At 32.8% G+C, this 19,445-nt stretch overlaps 1 protein-coding gene across 1 annotated transcript in view; it reads right to left on the bottom strand.

Moving 5' to 3' along the window:
- PSMD14 (proteasome 26S subunit, non-ATPase 14) overlaps positions 1-19,445 on the bottom strand; it is an 85,900-nt gene that overhangs the window by 33,293 nt on the left and 33,162 nt on the right. Inside the window, exons 4-7 of the mRNA XM_006196215.4 lie at positions 6,516-6,587; positions 6,181-6,300; positions 4,001-4,071; positions 2,865-3,015 (exon numbers count right to left, since the gene is read on the bottom strand). Coding sequence (XP_006196277.1) covers positions 2,865-3,015; positions 4,001-4,071; positions 6,181-6,300; positions 6,516-6,587 — 414 coding nt within the window. The remainder of the gene's footprint in view (positions 1-2,864; positions 3,016-4,000; positions 4,072-6,180; positions 6,301-6,515; positions 6,588-19,445) is intronic.

Here is a 19,445-nt window from a genome sequence, read left to right as displayed (position 1 = left end):
CTCATTTTCCATTCTTGAGTTATTCTAATCATATTGTTTATAACTGTCTAATATTAAAAGAGCCAGTAAATAGCTTGAGCTCTCAAATTTTATAGACTGAGATTTGTATCTTTGTTCTGCTGCTTAATACATAAATGGCGTGATTTTGTGCAAAGTAATCTCTTTGACCCTAGTTTTTTCACCCTTTCATTCATAAAATGGAATGATAATAGAACCTATTTCCAGAATTACTGAGAAAAATGAGAAAAACGGCTATCACCACAATACCTGGCATATAGCAGTAATTCCATACAAGATACAGTCAAGTCACTATAAAAGGAAATCAAACACTATTAATTAATTGAGATTATGAAGAAAGAATCCATGCTTATCTAATAACTCAAAAACAGATAATATTGGGACTCATTAAAATAAAGATATAAAAACATACAGGAAAGAGAAGAGAAACCCAACTTAAATCATTTACATATAGATCAACATTTTTTAAACTCTAGAGTTAATCATTGCCTTATTAAATATTTTGATAGTTTTGATAAATCATGTGCAGGGAAGGGGGAGGGAGAGTCTCATGCTATTCTTCATGTTTTGTAAGTTTATATTCTTAAGTTTAACAATTTAACTAGAACACTCTGGCCATGGATTTACTAGCATTTAATTTAATTCATGGTTTTGAGACACTGAGAGGACTGTAAATTATAACCAAACTCAGATACCTTATAGATGAAGCTGCTTTATTGATAAAGAACTGAATCCTTATTTCAGGTAATATAATTGTATGAACCTAAATATTAGGTACAATAAGTGATGTCAATCATCAATGATGGATATTTATACTAAATTTTGTCATGACATATAAAACTAGATGGTGATACATGTGATTTCATAAAGTAATTTTTGATACATTTTGATATATTTTACCATATGACAAGAGTCATGTGATATAAGTGTATTTTTTAATGAAATGCATTCTTTTAATATGAATTATAGTTAATTAGAAACAAACAAATGTAAACACCAATGTTATATAATACCTGAACTAGGTCTAGAAACTAAAACTGCCATTTCAAAGACTATATAAATAAGATAACCAAAACCAAAATACACAGTCATTCATTTATATTCTATTTTGAAAATGCTTTCTTTCATTGTATTTACATTTATATTTTCCTTTTCAAAGTGGCCACCATCACATGAGTGAAGTATCATTAAAAGTCACTAATACTACAAGATAGAATTCTAATTATACTTAAAATTAATCTCCAATTATTATTTGTAAATACTGTGGTGGAGGAACTAAATCAGATAATTCTGTTATATTTCTAAAATAATAATTATTACTTAAATGAGTTACTTATGGATTACTTTTTAAAAAGTATCAGTTATCAAAGAATTAAACTTAAGAAATATTATACTGTACTTTAACTCATAAAGCTAACAAAAGTCAAGGATTCTCAACTCCTTTATAGCAGTTAAATAACCATACACTTAATAAAAAAGAAAGTAAATAAATTGAAACATCAGTATAAAGCAAGCCTCAGAAGTTATCCATTCTGAATTGCCTAGTATATCACTTTCTATTATTATTGTTTTTGCAGCTAGTTCTGCCTCTGAAAAGCTAAATCACATCTAATCGGATGATGATTTGGAGAAGACCTCAGTTTTTATTCATCATCATAATATGATGTCAAAAAGTGCCAACTTCAAATTCACGACAGATAAAAACTCCATGTTTTAACAGCCATATTTAGTTTGTTTGAGCTGGTGAACAGATGTAAAAGTAATCTGCAATACTATCATCAAATTCCAGGTCTGATACATAGCAAGCTAATATTTATTTTTAAGTGCTCTAAAAATTATTTATAAAAGCTGCATAAAAAGGATTCCATAAATGTATTGTGATTTTATTTTAACAATTATTCTACACTACAATGGAAGTACATGCTCAAACAAGACACCTCAGCAGTATTTTAAAGCAGTAACCACCTAGCCAATTTCTGTATGTTCTGTAGTTTTTCTAATCCACTCTCCCTGTGGTTGAGCAAAATCGAATTGCCTCTCACATTTGCAGACAGCTCTGTGAAGGTGATAATAGAGCTGCTCCCTGCTGTCATGAGGCAGGAAATAGGAAAATGGCATATGGGGCTAGAAAGAAAGAAAGAAAAAAAAGAACGAACGAACAAACGAATGGACAAACAAAAAAAGAAAGAAAGAAAGAAAGAAAGAAAAAAGAACTAAACCAGAACAAAAGATTTCAACAAAGAACAACTATAACCCAATACGCTTTGCAAGTTAATCCCTTTTTGGAATCATTTAGCATATCTAATCATTCATCTGTGTTCTCACTCCAAAAATGCAAACGGTTGTTACCAAGTGTATGGGGCAAGTTTTCATTGTCTAAAATATTTGGAACATATAACTCTAGAATATATCCTGCACAACGTCCATAAAACAAAGCTCTTTAACTAGGTTTTTTAAATGATGTGCCAATTTCAAATTCATCATTTTAGAATAAAGGAAGGTGGAGTAATGTTTATTAAAATATTAATGAAATGTACACAGCAAGTTTTTAGTATGCTTTAACATTCCTAAATCTATGAAAGAAAAAAAATTTTAAGATAAACATTTATGATCAGACAATTGCTGATTAAAGTAGAAACAAATCTCTAAATATTTAAATTACTAATAATATCGAGACACATTTATTGACTTGTAGAGTTTTTTGTTTGGTTGTTTTTTTAAGTAAACAGACAGGGTTTTTTTTTTAGTAATGAAGAAATCTTGCTTTAAACAAAATAGATTTTTATTTAACGTATCTATAAAGAGAATGTGGTAGGAGATGCTAATAAAGATAGAATCTACTCTACCTTTCCTTTTACACTCTGAATGGGATCCACAACCACTGCCACAGCTCTTTCCGACAAGGCTTCAAAGCTCTGCTGAGTGTTGATATCCACACCAGATAGCCAACAACCAAAGCCAGGGTGACTGTGATACCAACCAACAACCATCTCAGGCCTGAAACAAAGAGGGCATTCAGCTGTTCAGAACAGAGCAAGTAATACATTTATGATAGGAAAAGAAACAACACACTAACAGGGTATAAATTAAGAAGAGATGAAAAACACACAGGTGTGAAAAAGCACCATTAGAAACACTGAAATCATACACCGTATTATCCAGAAAACATGGAAATGAGTAAGTATGACAAAGGAGTGTTATCATTAAGAGATGCACATTAGCAGTGGTAGATAAGGCTTTCAGTTTTTCACCTTGTTACCACACTTTCTCAGAGCCAGTTTTTACCCTTTCAGCATTCAAGTAAATATCTACTCTTTAACTCCTTAGCTCTGGGAGTTGGATTTTCCAGGCAGAGTACATTTTTAACAATGGACACCAGGATCCACTGTTGTGAAAGGATTAAATATCAATTAAACCAGCAGTAGAACTAGGAACTCAGTCAAAAACCAATTTGCACTGTTCTGTTCAGCTGCTGAGGCTTTTGCTAACATTAATTTTGAAGTTTTTTCCACAGTAGAAGAATTTGAGCAAGAGAATGACAACTATCGAGAGATCTAATCTCGGGGAAAAAACTTGAAGAATATTTGGATTCCACTCTCTCCGTCTTTAAAACTCAATATGCCTACAAATGTAATTAAATATTCAGAATCTTATTCAGCTGCAATTCTCAAATACATGGAACATACAAGCTCTTTCAATTATAAGTGACTAGAAAGTAACTCCATATGCTAAACAGAGGGAAGCTACAGTCCAAAGTTACTATGGAACAGTTGAGAATTTTAACATGAGGCAGTTTTCTTACTGGCAAATTTCTTTGATAATACAGGGAAGAGATACTAGATAAGACACTGATAGTGATACTTCAACATTAACTATGTGGCTTTTTTCCTGGGAGCAGCGTTCATAAACATCTAAAATTTTGAGATATATTTTTGAAAAATATTTCCCATTATTCCATTATATGATCACTTGAAATACTTACCTTCCTGTTTGCTTCAACATATCCAACATTTTGGCTTGGAACACTGGATCAACTGCCTCCACACTGACACCCTGGTTTGGAAAGTAAGACAAATGATTAGCTTATATTAATAACTATGGGGGAAAATTGTATTACACTGTAAATGAACAAAAAGCTACCCCCAAACTGATGGGTATCATTTTGAGATACCAAAATAATTTTATAATTTTTGATGCCCATATTTGATACACACTCATGTCATTCAATTATAAAGCATACATCAATAAAACTTTTAAAATTGTCAAGCACCAAACAGCTGTCACCTAATAAATTAAAACAATTTTTAGGATCCTTTAAGAGTTTATGGTCATGACTGTATATATACATATACCAGAAATACCAAATAAGTGAACCAAGTATTTTTTGGGTAGACCTACCTAGGCAAGCATGCTTCCTACTGTCATCTTCTGATAACTAACAAGTACTAGGTCTTTTCCATCTCATCCAAAGTTCTCCAACAATTCAGCTATTATAATAAACAGCCTAAAGTCTTTTTTCCCCTTCCTCCAGTTAACACTTTGAAGAAAGAAAATAATTTATCCGTTTCCCAGAGTTGTTTCTGTTTGGCTTTTGGGTGGGTGAGTTGGAAGAGGAGGAAGTTCAGTGCTTTAGTCAGGACAACTCGGTAAATTAGGCAATTGGAGGGAAATATATACTATTAAACATTACTTCAAATATAAAAGCATTCACAAAAAATTCTCTGTTAGAGACAATCTGTACCCAAGTCTTTAAATTCTGCCTTATTTTGTTAGTTCAACTAAAAGAAAATTTGAAGAATTAGAAGAACTTATATCATCTTTCCAGTGATAGATCACTGCCATTATAGCTCCCACAAGGCTTTCCCCTGACATCAGGAATTTAAGTCTAATCCACTTAAACAAACCAGTTAACATAAGCACTTCTTCCCACCAAAACAAACAGTATTTTGAATTCTAATTGAGAGTGCATCCTCAAGAACAGGGGTATGCAATCTGCTGCCTACAGGCTAAGAATTTTTTTTTACATTTTTAAAGGGTGGTTTGGAAAAAAAAACCAGGAATATGAGACAGAGACATATGTCTTTACAGAAAAGTTTGCTAACTCTTGAGTTAGAAGAAAACTTTCCAATTCTACTACACAGAGTGAACATGGGGATCAAATCTTCTATTTTATATTGTCAAACAAGCACTTACAAGGAAATAAATGATATTAAAGCTTAAAAACCCTTTATTATAATGGATATCCACATAATGACCAAATGTAACAGAAATAAGTTACTTTTATTGTATGTTTTATATTTTCTGACATGAAAAGACAGATACAAGTAATAACAGTCTAAGATTTAAACTTAAATCTTTAGTTAATATGCAGTGTATTTCTCCATGTCTAAATGTACAAAATAATTATAATGAATACCCAGGTGGACAAAATCAGCAGATCTAAATTAGTTTATCTCAACAAACTGGTCTACTTGAAGAAAAATTTGTGTATTTTTCTATATTTTGCATTGTTTACAAATACACTGCATTCTGTAGCAATGATCCTAGTTAAAATGCTTATTATATACGTGTATATATGCATAGGTGTAGGAATATACACACATTGTGTTATTTTAAAAGATAATGTTTTTCTCTAGTAACCACTTTATCAAAGTATACTTATAGTAAAGAGCCGCAAACATAGCAAACAGCTTTATGATGACAATTTCTTTAACCCAGATATTTTACAAGGCTCAATAAGAACAATGTTGTATATACACAATGAGAATAAAACATGAGGAGCAGATAATGCACATGAATTAAAAATCCAATTAAGAGTCTCTGAAGTCTTTTGAACCAAATATTCAAACTAATCAAACTAATATCCTACTGTTTTAAGGTAACTAACTTATAAATCCAGTATGCTACGTTAATTAAAGCTGAAGGTACAGGTAAAGGGATTAAATGCATCACTCAGTTAGTGGACCTATAGGGAGTTCATGATGCATTTTGAAGATCAACAAGTTAAGTCAAAACAGTCTAGAAATTTCTGTCATTAATCTTACAATGAATTTTTCCTATCAGGAAGATAAAGCTGTAATATGGTGAGAGTTATTTTGCATAGGAAAAGAAAAGAGAAAAGAAACACATCTACTTGCAGTAGGCAACCATAAAAGTACTCACTGTTCCTGACTGGGGCATAGCAAACACATCGATCACTCTGACGGTGTAATCATCAACAAATTCTCCAAGCATCAGACCCATAACTTCCATTGGAACTCCAGCACGACCATGTTTTAACATCTATAAAGAGGAAGATATATAGACACAAAGCTTTGAGATCTTTGGACACTTTTATTTTTTAAAATTAATAACCTAATTGTGCTTCAGTGGAAATAAAACACTATTCTACAGATGCACCTAAAACAGTATCTTAAGTGTGAGGTTAAGGTGAAAAATATTCCAAAGTCAAAGATACAGTGAAAGCAAGAGCTCTCTAAAGCAAGTTCAACACTTACTTTTAACAGTGCCAGGGAAGAGATATAGACTTGTTCTGCTGTGTCCACTGCAGGAGCATCTGTAGGTGGCCCCTGGAAACAAGCATGTAAATTATTATAAACACACAGAGTTTACAAGCTTAAAATTAAAGTTATATGTAATATAAACATGATTGTTTTCAAAAGTTTTGGAAAAACGTGTCAAGTATTCTTTTATTCAAGTATAACACAAATAGCCAAAACAACCTTGCAAATATCAAACCTGTAGGAGATCTAACTCAGTACTCAGGCAGGTGTCCAATAGACATGATATGGAATCTTTTGGTGATGCTAATCTACCTCTGTTACAAAACAACTATAATGTACCAGTTAGCCATGTTTCTTACCTTAATGTGAATGTAAACTGCTGTTGGACTAGTATGATTAACTGAAGGATCAACACAAACAGTAAATTCTCTGAGTCTGACTCTCAGCTAAAGACAGCATGTAGATTAGGGCTATGGGATCTCTGTAGATATGGAAGTATATTTGCGGGGGGGTGCTGGCGGTGGGGAGGGGAGGTAGGTGGAGTGAAGAGAAGACTAATCCCTAGGTGAAAGAGCTGTGAACAACATACTCTGCACTTTACCTGATGCAGTTGTTTCCCTTCCCCATACAACACCAAATTTCACACAACTGCTCCAGGTGTGAACAAACTGGTTGAGACTGGTGTAGTTAACATGAAAATACTTCCAAATCCTAACAACTACCTTTAAAACAAATATTACTATAAATCTTATTACACCATAAGAAAATACTGTTTCTCCATAAAAATTCTACCTTCTTCATCAAAATCATCAAATCTCTTTTGAATATAACATTTTGCTGCCAATGTAATTTACATATAGCCCTTACCCTCAAGATGACTACAATCTTATAAATATAATTCTGCCCCAACCACTGCACACAAAGCTTCTTGTTTTTAATACTGGGCAGCCCGGAAATTAAAATAAGATATGACTTATAATTGTCAAGCCCTGTTTTGATTAAAGTTCTCTTTCCTTAACAGTAACTATTACAAATTACATAATGAACATATTAGCTATCTAACTGTAAATCAATATTCTATCTCGCTTTGATGGGTTTGCTTAATACTAAAATTAAACAATTGCTTTATTTATTACATTTCACACTTATAGGTCTGTGTGCACTTTGTGTTTCTTATCTATTTATATGCTAAATTCCGTGATTTTTTTTTTGGTTTTGTTTAAATGCTCATATATTTACTGGAAGCATTAAGCATAAGAGGTTCTACAATAAGCTTTCTCCAAATACAAGAATCACATACAAAAATTATCTCTATTTCCTTATATACAAAGTGGTGAGAAAAACAAAATCCCATAACTTTTATTTTTAATAATAGATGCCAGATAATAAGTTTTAAAAAGAACCAGGCAGGGAGGGTATAGCTCAAGTGGTAGAGCACATGCTTAGCACGCATGAGGTCCTGGGTTCAATCCCCAGTACCTCCTCTAAAAATAAATAAATCTAATTACTTCCCTCCAAATTAAACAAACAAACAAACCAAAATTTTCATCTATTAATGCAGCTTTACTGCTTGCCTTTCAAATAGATACAAATCTCTTTCAAAATGAAAACTCTAAGGTAAGCTAAAGTGCTATCATTCCAAAATATTTGAAGTCATCATATAAAACATGGTAATTTTGTTGATATGATAATTTTATTCATCTAACTAAGAAAGTTAAGAAAATTTAAGGAAAAAGGAGAAGACATTAGTAAGTTAGTTGTGATGAGAGGTTTTGGGAGAAGTAATACTTCAAGGTCAGGATAATGAACATTGTATTCATAAAAATTATTTCCTAACTTAGAGCAACTTAAAAAATGCATATGACAAAAGAATTTAAAACTGGTATCTAGGCTATAGTTATTAACACAACCTTTCTAAACTTGCCAGAAAATATTTACTATGGAAAAAAATAGGGAAATAAAACATCACACCCTCACCAAAATATATTACTGACAAAGTCCAGAAACTATTTCTGCCATCAGTGAAAGAAGAAACACTGTTTTGCTCATCATATATGACCAGTATCTAGCAAAGTGCCTGGCACATAGTAAGAACGGAATAAGTACTGATTGAAAAAAAAGAATGAGTAAGTTGAGGTACTTCAAAAGCCAATGGAATAGAAAGGAAAAAAGACCCACCAGCTACCCTGTGAGAGCGAACAAGCCATAAGCAAGTAGATATATGGTCTTCTGGTTTAGAAACATACTAACAGAAAAGCATGCAAAGGTTTCTCTATTGTGTAAGTGTTGTTTTTTGAGACAGTAGCCAGTGATATTTCCTATTGCCCCCTTCACTCCATTACTAATCTATTTCTTGATCTAGTCAGATTAAATTTCCAATAAAACAGCATGGCAAGAAGTAGAGAAGGATCTGGAGCAGTGAACTGCATTCTGAAAAGAAGAAAAAAAAAAGAGTAGCCCATGTAAAAACACCATCTATGGGACAAATGTTAAGGACCTCTGGTAGCAGTGAGTATCTGAAGCTATCGTTTTTCTACATGCTCACTGTTCAGAAAGCACACAACCAGGCAATGAAGATGAAGAAAACCCCAGTAAAGACCCTGGAAACTGAGCTAAAAGAGATGTAAAAGCCTATACAGCTGTAGATCAAAGATGACCCAGGTTAAGAAAAATGTAGACAATTTACATACACGAAGAGAAGAGTTATTACACCTTGTAAAATATTAGGCAAATCTTAACTACATGGATAAAGCAAAATTTCCAAAACCATACAAAAAGGAAAATTAAATAACTTGAAGGAAAAAAAAATGCAACTTAGGTTGACTTTGTATAATCCTAACCTTAAAGTATTACTTCTCTCAAAACCTCTCATCACAACTAACTTACTACTAGTCTCCTTTTTTCTTAAACTTTCTTAACTTTCCTAGATAAATAAAATTATATCAACAAAATTGTCATGTTTTATATGATGAGCTCAACAAATGTTCTGGCATGATAGCACTTTAGCTTACTTTAGAGTTTTCATTTTGATAGAGATTCATTTAACACTAAATTTGTTTCTCCAGATCACATATCACTACCTAGAAGATTAATGATTTACATTTTCAAAAAATCAAATCATAACGAAAACCATGATAAAAATATTGGTAAAGTGAATACTTCCTAATTCATTATATGAGGCCAGCATTACCCTAATACCAAAATCAGACAAACACACTATAAGAAAAGAAAACCACAGACCAGTATCTCTTACAAACATCGGTGCAAAAAACCTCAACAAAATACTAGCAAACAGAACTCATTAGCATATTCAAAAGACTGCCTACACACATGGTCAAGTGAGATTAAAATCTGCAGTGCAAAGATGGTTCAATATACAAAAATTGACCCATGTAATACACCACATTAATAGAATAAAGGAAAACAACAACACACGATCATCTCAATTGTTGCAGAGAAGGCATTTGACAAAATTCAACACCCTTTTATGATAAAAACACTCAACAAACTATGAACAGAAGGAAACTACCTCAATATAATAAAAGCTATATATGAAAACCCCACAGTGAACATAATGTCCCATGTTGGTGAAAGACTGAAAGCATGTTCTCTAAGATGAGGAACAAGACAAGGATGCCTGCTTTCACCATTTCTATTCAACATAGTACTAGAAGTTCTAGCCAGAGCAATTAGGCAAGAAAAAGAAATAAAAGGCACCCGAATTACAAAGGAAAAAGTAAAATTATCTGTTTGTAGATGAGATGGTCTTATACATAGAAAACCGTAAAGATTCCACAAAAAAAAGATGTTAGATCTAGTAAGTGAATTCAGTAAAGGAGCAGATACAAAGTCAAAATTCAAAACAAAACTGCATTTCTATATACAAATAATGAGCAATCTGAAAAAGAAATTACAAAAATAATTTTATTTACAATAGCATCAAAAAAGATAAAATGCTTGGGAATTAACTTAACCAAGGATATGAAAGAACTGTATAATAAAAACTACAAAATACTGTTGTAAGAAATTAAAGAAGACATAAATAACTAGAAGCACATCTCATGTTCATGGTCTGGAAGACTTAATATCATTAAAAAGTCAAGCCTATCCAAAGTGATCTACAGATTAAATGAGATCTCTGTCAAATCTCAATGACGATTTTTTTTTGAGTTATAGTCAGTTTACAACGTTGTGTCAATTTCCAGTGTAGAGCACAATTTTTCAGTTATACACGATCATACATATATTCATTGCCACATTCCTTTTCCAATGATGATTTTTGCAGAAATAGAAACCCATCCTAAAATTCATATGGAATCTCAGGGACCCTGAATAGCCAAAACAATCCTTGAAAAGATGAACAAAATTGGAGATCTCACATGTCCTGATTTCAAAATTACAACAAATCTACAGTAATCAAAACAGTGTGGTACTGGCACAAAGACAGACACATAGACCGATGGAACTAAATAGAGCTCAGAAATAAACCACTGCATATATGGCCAAATGATTTTTAACAAGGGTGCCAAAACAATTCAGTGGGGAAAGGACAGTTTTTTCAACAAATGGTGCTGGGAAAACTGGATATCCACGTGCAAAAGAATGAAGCTGGAACCTACCTAACACTACACAAAAATTAACTCAAAATGGATCAATGACCTCAATGTAAGGCCTAAAACAAGAGAAGAAACAAAGGACAAAAGCTACATAATGATTTGGCAATGATTTCTTGAATATTACACCAAAGGCAGAGGTCACATAAGAAAAAATAGACACTTAACTTCACAAACTTAAAATTTTTGTGCATTAAAAGACACTACCAACAGAATAAAAAGGCAACCCACAGAATGGTAGAAAATATTTGCAAATTACATATCTGACAAGGGATTTATATTCATAATATATAGAGAACTTCTAAAACTCGACAAAAAACTTGATCCAAAAATGGGCAAAGGATGTGAATAGATATTTCTCCAAAGAAGATATATAATTGGCCAATAAGCACATGAAAAGATGCTCAATGTCACTAATCATTAGAGAAACGCAAATAAGATAGCACATAAGAAACTATAATAAGATACCATCTTAGACCCATCAGGATGGCTACTATAAAAAAACAAAAAAACCCAAAAAACCCAGAAAACAACAAATGATCCAGGTGAGGAAACATATTCTAGGTACGAACCCAACTGAACAAATAAAACAATATAAAACTGGCAATATAATCTAAAATTTCTGACTACAGACATACCTTGGAGATATTATGAGTTCAATTCCAGACCACTACAGTAAAGTGAATACTGCACTAAAGCAAGTCACATGAATTTTTTTGTTTCCCAATGCATATAAAAGTTATGTTTATATTATACTGTAGTCAGCATGCTAAGTGTGCAATGGCATTATGTCTAAAAAAGATAATGTACATACCTTAATTGAAAAATTCTTTATTGCTAAAAAAAAATGCTAACCATCATCTAAGTCTCCAGTGAGTTGTTATCTTTTTGCTGGTGGAAGGTTTGAAATATTGTTAGAATTAGCAAAACACGACATAGAGACACAAGTTGAGCAAATGCTATTGGAAAAATGGCACTAATAGACTTGCTCAGCATTGGCTGGCCACACTCCCAATTTGTAAAAAAACACAATTATCTGCAAAGCACAGCAAAGTGAAGCACAATAAAATGAGGTATGCCTGTAATAAAAAAAATTAAAAAGACAAAAAAACCCTGAAAAAATAGTTGCCTCAATTATGACAAAAAGCCAATACATAAGTTAACAAAACACTGAAATCTTAATGGAAACATGGGTAAATAATACAAAGCAACTAATTTCATAAGAAATAATGAAGTAAATATGAAAAATGTTCAACCTTACTAGTTGACCTCCTTTAATTAAGAAATGCCAATTAACACATTAAGACATTGTTATTGTTGTTGTTTTCCTATCAAACAAGGTTTACAATGCCCAGTTTTGGAAAGAGTGTAATAAAACAGACACTCTCAGCACTGTTGGTGGAAGTGTATAATCTATCAAAAAAGCAACTGAGCAATGTATATCAGAAGCCTTACAACTGCACAAACTTCTTAACCTGCTTTTACACTCTAGAAATTAAGTAAATAAACAGAGATATCTGCATGAACCAGAATGTTCGTGATAGTTTTAATTATGCAGATAAACCTAGGAACAAAATAACTAATAATTTAAAAATAACGTTGAAAGCCCCTTTCTCTGAGATCTTGATAGCTCTAGCCATCTTCAACAGCAATATTACCTTCAATTAAAAGTACCCCAGCCTGCTGCTATATTGAATATTTTTAATTTACAATATTGAAGGAACCCTCCCCTAATTTAAAAAGAAAGCTACGGGAAAGGAGAATGGCTATTAAGTACGTTCACAGATTTTGTTCCCTTCCTGGAGTCCATGATAACAAACAGAGGTAAATTAGGAACCAAACTGTAAGACAACCACATAAGCTTCACTGTTTACCAGTGCAAAATATTTTAGAGCACTGAAAGATGAGGTCTTTTTTGGCTGGCTCTTGACACATGTTAGAGATTCCACTTCAGAAAGTTTCTTCACTTTCAGAATCTGAGTTACCAGTATGGGAAAGTGACTTAAAATATATATAGGAAATGTTCAAAAGAACTTGATGAAGCTTGGAAAAGACTTACAGTACAAAATAGCTATTTTCAAATATATGAGAAGTTGTCAGACAAAGTTCAGACTAATAATAGCTTTCAAAGTGCAGTCTCCAAACCAGACACATCAGCATCACCTGGCAATATGTTATAAATGCACATTCATACTGAATCAGAAGTTATGGGGGCAGAGCACAGAAATCTGCATTTTTAAAAAGCCCTCTGGGTGATTCTGATGCTCGTTAAATTTGAGAACCACTGATTTAGACTATATAGTTTGTAGACCTATGGGCTAATGGAATGAAGCTATGGGGAGACTGAATTTGGGTTCAGTGTAAGAAAAATCTTGTACTGGTCCAAGCTATCTAAAGAAGAGCTGAAGTTAATGAGTTCCCTGTAATTAAGAGTTACTCAAATGTAAGTCGTTCAAATTGGTGCAAATGTTATAGAATGGGTTTCTAGTATGTGGTGGCTGATTAAATCACATGGTGTTCCCCCCCCCTTCCCTCCTAATTTATGCTACCAATCATCATATTGTTTCCCAAGAAAGACATCTCAAACTAAACATCCTCAAAAATCCAACTTAGTATGTTTCTCTACAAACCTTCCCAATTTATAATTCCAATTAATTACTGTGAGTCTCAAACTAGAAACCTAGGCAAAAATTTTGTTGACTCTCCTTCAGGCCTTATATTCAATACATCACCAAGTTTTATCAATTCTTTGTTATTCTGCAGTATGACAGAGATTTTTTAAATATTCATTTTTGGGTAAAGAGTTTCAAGAAAAATACCATTCATAGAGTTTACTCCTAGTTGAATAAGTTTGGAATATGCTGCATACCTACCCTACTCTCCAAATTTATGTTGTATGCTAGAATATTAAAGGTTCTAAGAAAAATCCTGGAGTGGAAAAAATTTGTTTATCTTTGCTTGACCTGAATCATTCCATGTCTACATGGTCCTCTCGGAGAAAATCTGGGGTTCCAAATCCAGGCTCCAAAAAAAAGGTATTGTTCTTTCAAATGTGAGGCAGAGATCAATCCCAGGCTCCAAATAATGCCGAAGTTATTTACCATGTGCTTAGCACTTCAGCTGTCTGATTAAATGAAGGCTTCAGGAAGCTTATAATGTAGTTAGAAAGGCAGACAAAACGCACACTGGCATAGATCATCAGGACTAAAACGCAATTTCTGACTTCTAGCAATGTGCTCTTTCCACTATAGAACACCATACCATTTTCAGATGTCCAAATGTACTTTTACTCTAAAAGCTTAGTTCCTTTACATTGTTTACAATTTTAGAATCCTCTGCCACCTGGAGCCATTTCCTATTAAAGAAAATAGAAATAAGACCTGGGATCTTCTTCCTACCCAAAAGCAGTCAGTATGCCCACTGAGAAACGGAACACTTCCGGGCCTCCCTTTATTTTCTGAAATCCAGATGGGCATAGGGGGCTTTGCAGAGCAAACTGCACTGCTGGATTTACTAACACAATATGTACACTACTATGAAAACAAAAATACGCCTTTTAATTAAAATACACTATAGGAAATTTAAGTCACATAAAACATTTGGTGCTTTTTTCCCCCCAAAAATCTCAGCATACAAATGATAGAAAAATAATAAGGCAAGTACAGTTCTCAAACATACCACCTTATTCAAACAATTAAATCATGTTTGTATGTATGTAAGCACACAAAATTACCTGAGCATTAGTTTACTGTATTTTAAAGAACTGAGTAAATAATATACAGAACAACAAAAATAGGACACATTCACTACAGAAGCAGAAGTATCAAGTAAAAATTTTCAAGATAGTTCAGATGCCAGATGACTATACCTTAGGCAAATGAAGATACCAAGACATAACTCTATTTCAATGTTAAATAACTTAAGGGAAAAAAAAAAAGTATGAGCCAGGGATTCAAGGAGGAGAAATGGACAGAGTAATCAGGAGCAGTCAGGGTAATAATGTGGTAATGGGCACAGAGACAAACTTTCAGAATTGGGAGGTGTCACCCAGCAAAAGAGACACAGGATGGTTTTTACTCCTCATCCACAGGAGGTTCCCAAGGCCCTTTTAACTACCCCTGCCCTCATGTCTCATATTTACAATCCCATGACTTTAGCAAGAAACAGAAGATTCCACAAGTATAAACTGATACAAAATTTTATGTCAGATTCAAGTCAACTATTGCTAAACTATGTTTACACTCAACTAAAATGGACATGTGGTGATCACATACAATGACAAATTATATATTTTCCATTCATAGGATGAAAAAAATTTGAATAAATGTACAGAATTTGAACTACTTCAATTATCTTTCATGTATTGAGAATTTATTAATGTTTAAGAAACTAAGTTAAATGCTGGGTAGACAAAACTAAAACTACACAATGATATAAATCAAATGAAAACCTGGGCACAAATTTTTTTTGAATTTTAAAAATTGGCCTAGGTTATTACTATTATAAAAAATAAACCAAAAAAGTTTCTTTCTTGTGCTTAACCAACAGCAAAGCTCTAAAATTATCAACTTATATGGTGTGTGAACTATTCAGGTTAAATCTGTTGACCTCATAACAACTATCTTACCATCACAATAAACAAGTACAGAAAGTCATTTTTTAAAAAAATTGAACATGATGCAACCTCAACTCCCACGTCCTTTAAAAATAACTATTAGAATAACTGAAGGCAGTGCTATAACTAACGTGGTAATTAAGCAAAAGCAAAAAAAAACCAAAAAAACTGAAGAAGTGTTCCCTGTACACACATCACTGACAACAGATAAGTAAAACAAATATCTGAGTGTTCGACAACTTTATAGTCCACTGCTAAAACTTAGGTGAAGGTTACAATTTGAAAACTGGAATATGATTTAGTTATATATTGCTGTTAAAAAAAATGTAACTAAAATGCACATACCCCTCATACAAACAAGAAATTGAAATACTTTTGCTATATAAATCCTCAATACTCAAATTCTACACGCAACTTTGAAATAAGTTTGTTTAAAATGGAGTAGGGAGGAATCTATACCTTTAAACTAAGAGTATATATAAGTCAGCTATGTAACAGAACTGCAGGGCAAAAGAGGTGAGCCATAGGCACAAGCAGTGTGATTAACCTTTATAAGACAAGACAATCTGGCAACGACATAATGCCTATCACGGACTCCACAAGGGCACCAAACTTACCTCTGCACAATGAGTTGTGATCTGCCACATTTAGCAAAAGAGAAATTATCAGCCAGGTGCACAAATGTTAACTGTGGTTAAATTAAATGAGACATGGGGTTTTTTGTTTTTGTTTTTGCTTTTTTCTCCCCATTTGGAAGGTTAAAATCTGATCCAACCTAAAAAGCTGTGACTTTTACTTGGGCAGCCCTTGTTGACTAAGTGTTAAAAAAAAAAAAAGGCATTTGCCATTATAACAGGATAAAAACTAACGCCTCGAAGTGTTACCTATTCAGGCCTTTTAACAAATTTGTTAACACTATTAGTTATATTACTCCACCTTTCTCTTAGTGTGAACTGGTATCAATTATTTAGCCAATTTTATTATGTTATTAAAATACCTGCTGATTAAACATGAACCAAAGTGTCACTTAAAAGAGATGTAAAATACGTAGTATCACTGAGCTGCACACTCCAAAAAAAATCTAAAAATGTAAAGTTACCTTGAGAAATGACATAAAACATGTCAAAATTTATTTAAAAGTTGTTCTAGGATTAAAATATTACATGGGCTTCTTTATTTTTATAATGGCTGTTTTCAGGTGTATATTTGGTCCTGCATTATAGAATGACTTTCATAAGTCTGCTAAAATACTTTTCAACAAAGAGAAAAACTTAATTAACAAATGAAAGTGATTATATTTTCAAAAACAAAATAAACCTGAACATATAATACACTGAATAACTGACAGAAGATAGTTCTTAATTTATGGTATGCAATATAATCCTTGACAAATTCTATCAAAAAATTTAAAAATTTGATGAAACCATGACCTTCAGTTTCCTCAATTAATACCCTCCCCCTCAAAAAAGGAACAGAAAATAAGCAAATTCAAACATATACAAATAACTACCACTGTATTGTTTATCTCTTACCCAGCAAGGTAAGAAACAATCTTTTAATACTTTAATTTTGTGAGTATTAAACAACTAGTGTGAAAAACAAGCTGCATGTAAACTATTTCTACTGCCTGAGCTTCAATGACTAGCTGAGGCAACCTGTTATAGGAGGTGTTAATTGGCAATAGGAGTACAAGTCAGAAGCATGTTCCCCATCGTCCTAACCCAGCAAGGCTAGGTCATTAAAGTGGAAATGAATTCTTTCATGTCGACTTAACCCTTTCAATGCGTGCTTTCAGCTGTTTTCTCTCAATTAATTTTAAAAACTTGTTACTTCTTAGAGTTAAAAAAAAGTTCCAAAAGAAAAAAAAAAGGTCCTTTGGGTGACAGTTCCAATGACTACATTATTCAGAAGAGAAGAGCAGAGTAAGTTAATTGCATTGTAATATTGCAACTCTCCCCTCTGTAAAATATATAAACTAATTGTATTTGCTTATTTTAACACTGAAAAAAAGATATAGAACATAGTGTTTAAAAATAGCTCAGAACCATTTAGTCACACAGGGTTCTGATTTATATTTCTGTTTAAGCATCCAAGGACTATCTCTTGATAGTAACTTAATCACCTTAACCTTGGGAGAGAGTAGTATTAATTTTTTTATTTCCATAATGTCCATAAAAGAATCCCCAATATAAAAATGTTTTGAAATACATATGAGTTAAACACCTTTCTAATTAAGTTTCATTATTCTGATAAGGTGCACAGTCACAGCAAATCCTGATGACTGGTTGCCAAAAAGCCAAAATTCCTTTTATGGCATGATCTCAGAGGTTTCCAGATGGCACATTAATTCTTTAAAAAAAAAAAAAAAAAGACAAAAAGAAGGAAAGAAAAATAAGAATAGAAATGTCAAAATAATGGTGCATTGCTTTTGAAATGCCATACTTAGAAATACTAATATTCCCATATATTTAAGCATTATAGGCATTTAAAATAGAACTCAATTATATAAATATTCTAAATATTACAATAAAGAAAATTAATACACATATGCTGCATCTTTTATCTTTGAGTAATCTTGGAAGTATTTCCTTTAATAAAAATATTATCAGAGTAAGAAGTAAACATTAGAAACCTATAATGCCTAAAACTATGCCATGTGATAAATCAATAAAAAATTCCCAGCATGACAATGGAGACATAATTTCATCCACTGTTATAATATAGCTGGGCTCTCAAGTAATTACAACCAACAATACACTCATCAGAACTTGATCAGCAAGGGCTTAGATAATAAATGAAAAAAATAATGGTTTGAGGATGTCAAAAAAAATGGGAGCTATACATACTTTATTCTTATCCCCTATTCAATATTCCTCCCCCTCCTTTCACTCATCTCCTTCTTTCAAGTCTTTCAATTATCTGACAAACTCAGTTCCCGTCTCTCTGAAAACTGACTTTTTCCCCTAGGCCTCCTGAGGTCCTCCAATACAGCAAACCTAATGGCCACCCTAGAGCCAATACTTCGAAAATAAAAAAATTTCAGTGGACAACAGGCAGTGGGGTGAGGCAAGGTAATAGTGGGGGAGAAGGGAAGATGACACCATTACTTGGTTATAAAGACATCTGATCAAAGTAACACGGGGGCTGGTGATCTAGTGAACAATAAGCAACTGTGACATTTCTTTAAGACCACCCTTAAAACAGTATTCACCTACTTAAAAATGTGTGCATATGTGTGTGTGAAATATGCCATAAGCAGCAACCACTTTAGACATTTATGAAATCTGCCTTACCAGAATAGGGACCATCTTCTACTCTGGGTGACTTTCACTACGGCCTATAGCAATGAGGAGGGAGCAAGCACAACATCTGACTACTTCTGTTATGGAGAAGCATCATTCACAGAAGACTGATTAGTTAAACTTCCAAAACCTTAACTACAAATGTTTAGGAGTGGCTAAAACATGCTATCCTTTATAATTGGAAATAGGGTCCCAGAATCATGAAGAACCTCATATGTCCTACAACAGTACATTAAAGTATCAGAACTATTCCACAATAGACCTTACAACTAAAATTGACTTTAAAGGGGCCCAGTGGCCCTTTCTCCTTTTATACTGTTCAACAGCAGTGACATTTTATTTATGTATTTAAATTATAAAACATGTAAAATATAGTCACCCACAAATGAACTGG

The sequence above is a fragment of the Vicugna pacos genome, chromosome 5 (assembly GCF_048564905.1).
Source record: "Vicugna pacos chromosome 5, VicPac4, whole genome shotgun sequence".
Classification (NCBI taxonomy): Eukaryota; Metazoa; Chordata; class Mammalia; order Artiodactyla; family Camelidae; genus Vicugna; species Vicugna pacos.
This window is presented reverse-complemented; position numbering and strand designations above follow the sequence as displayed.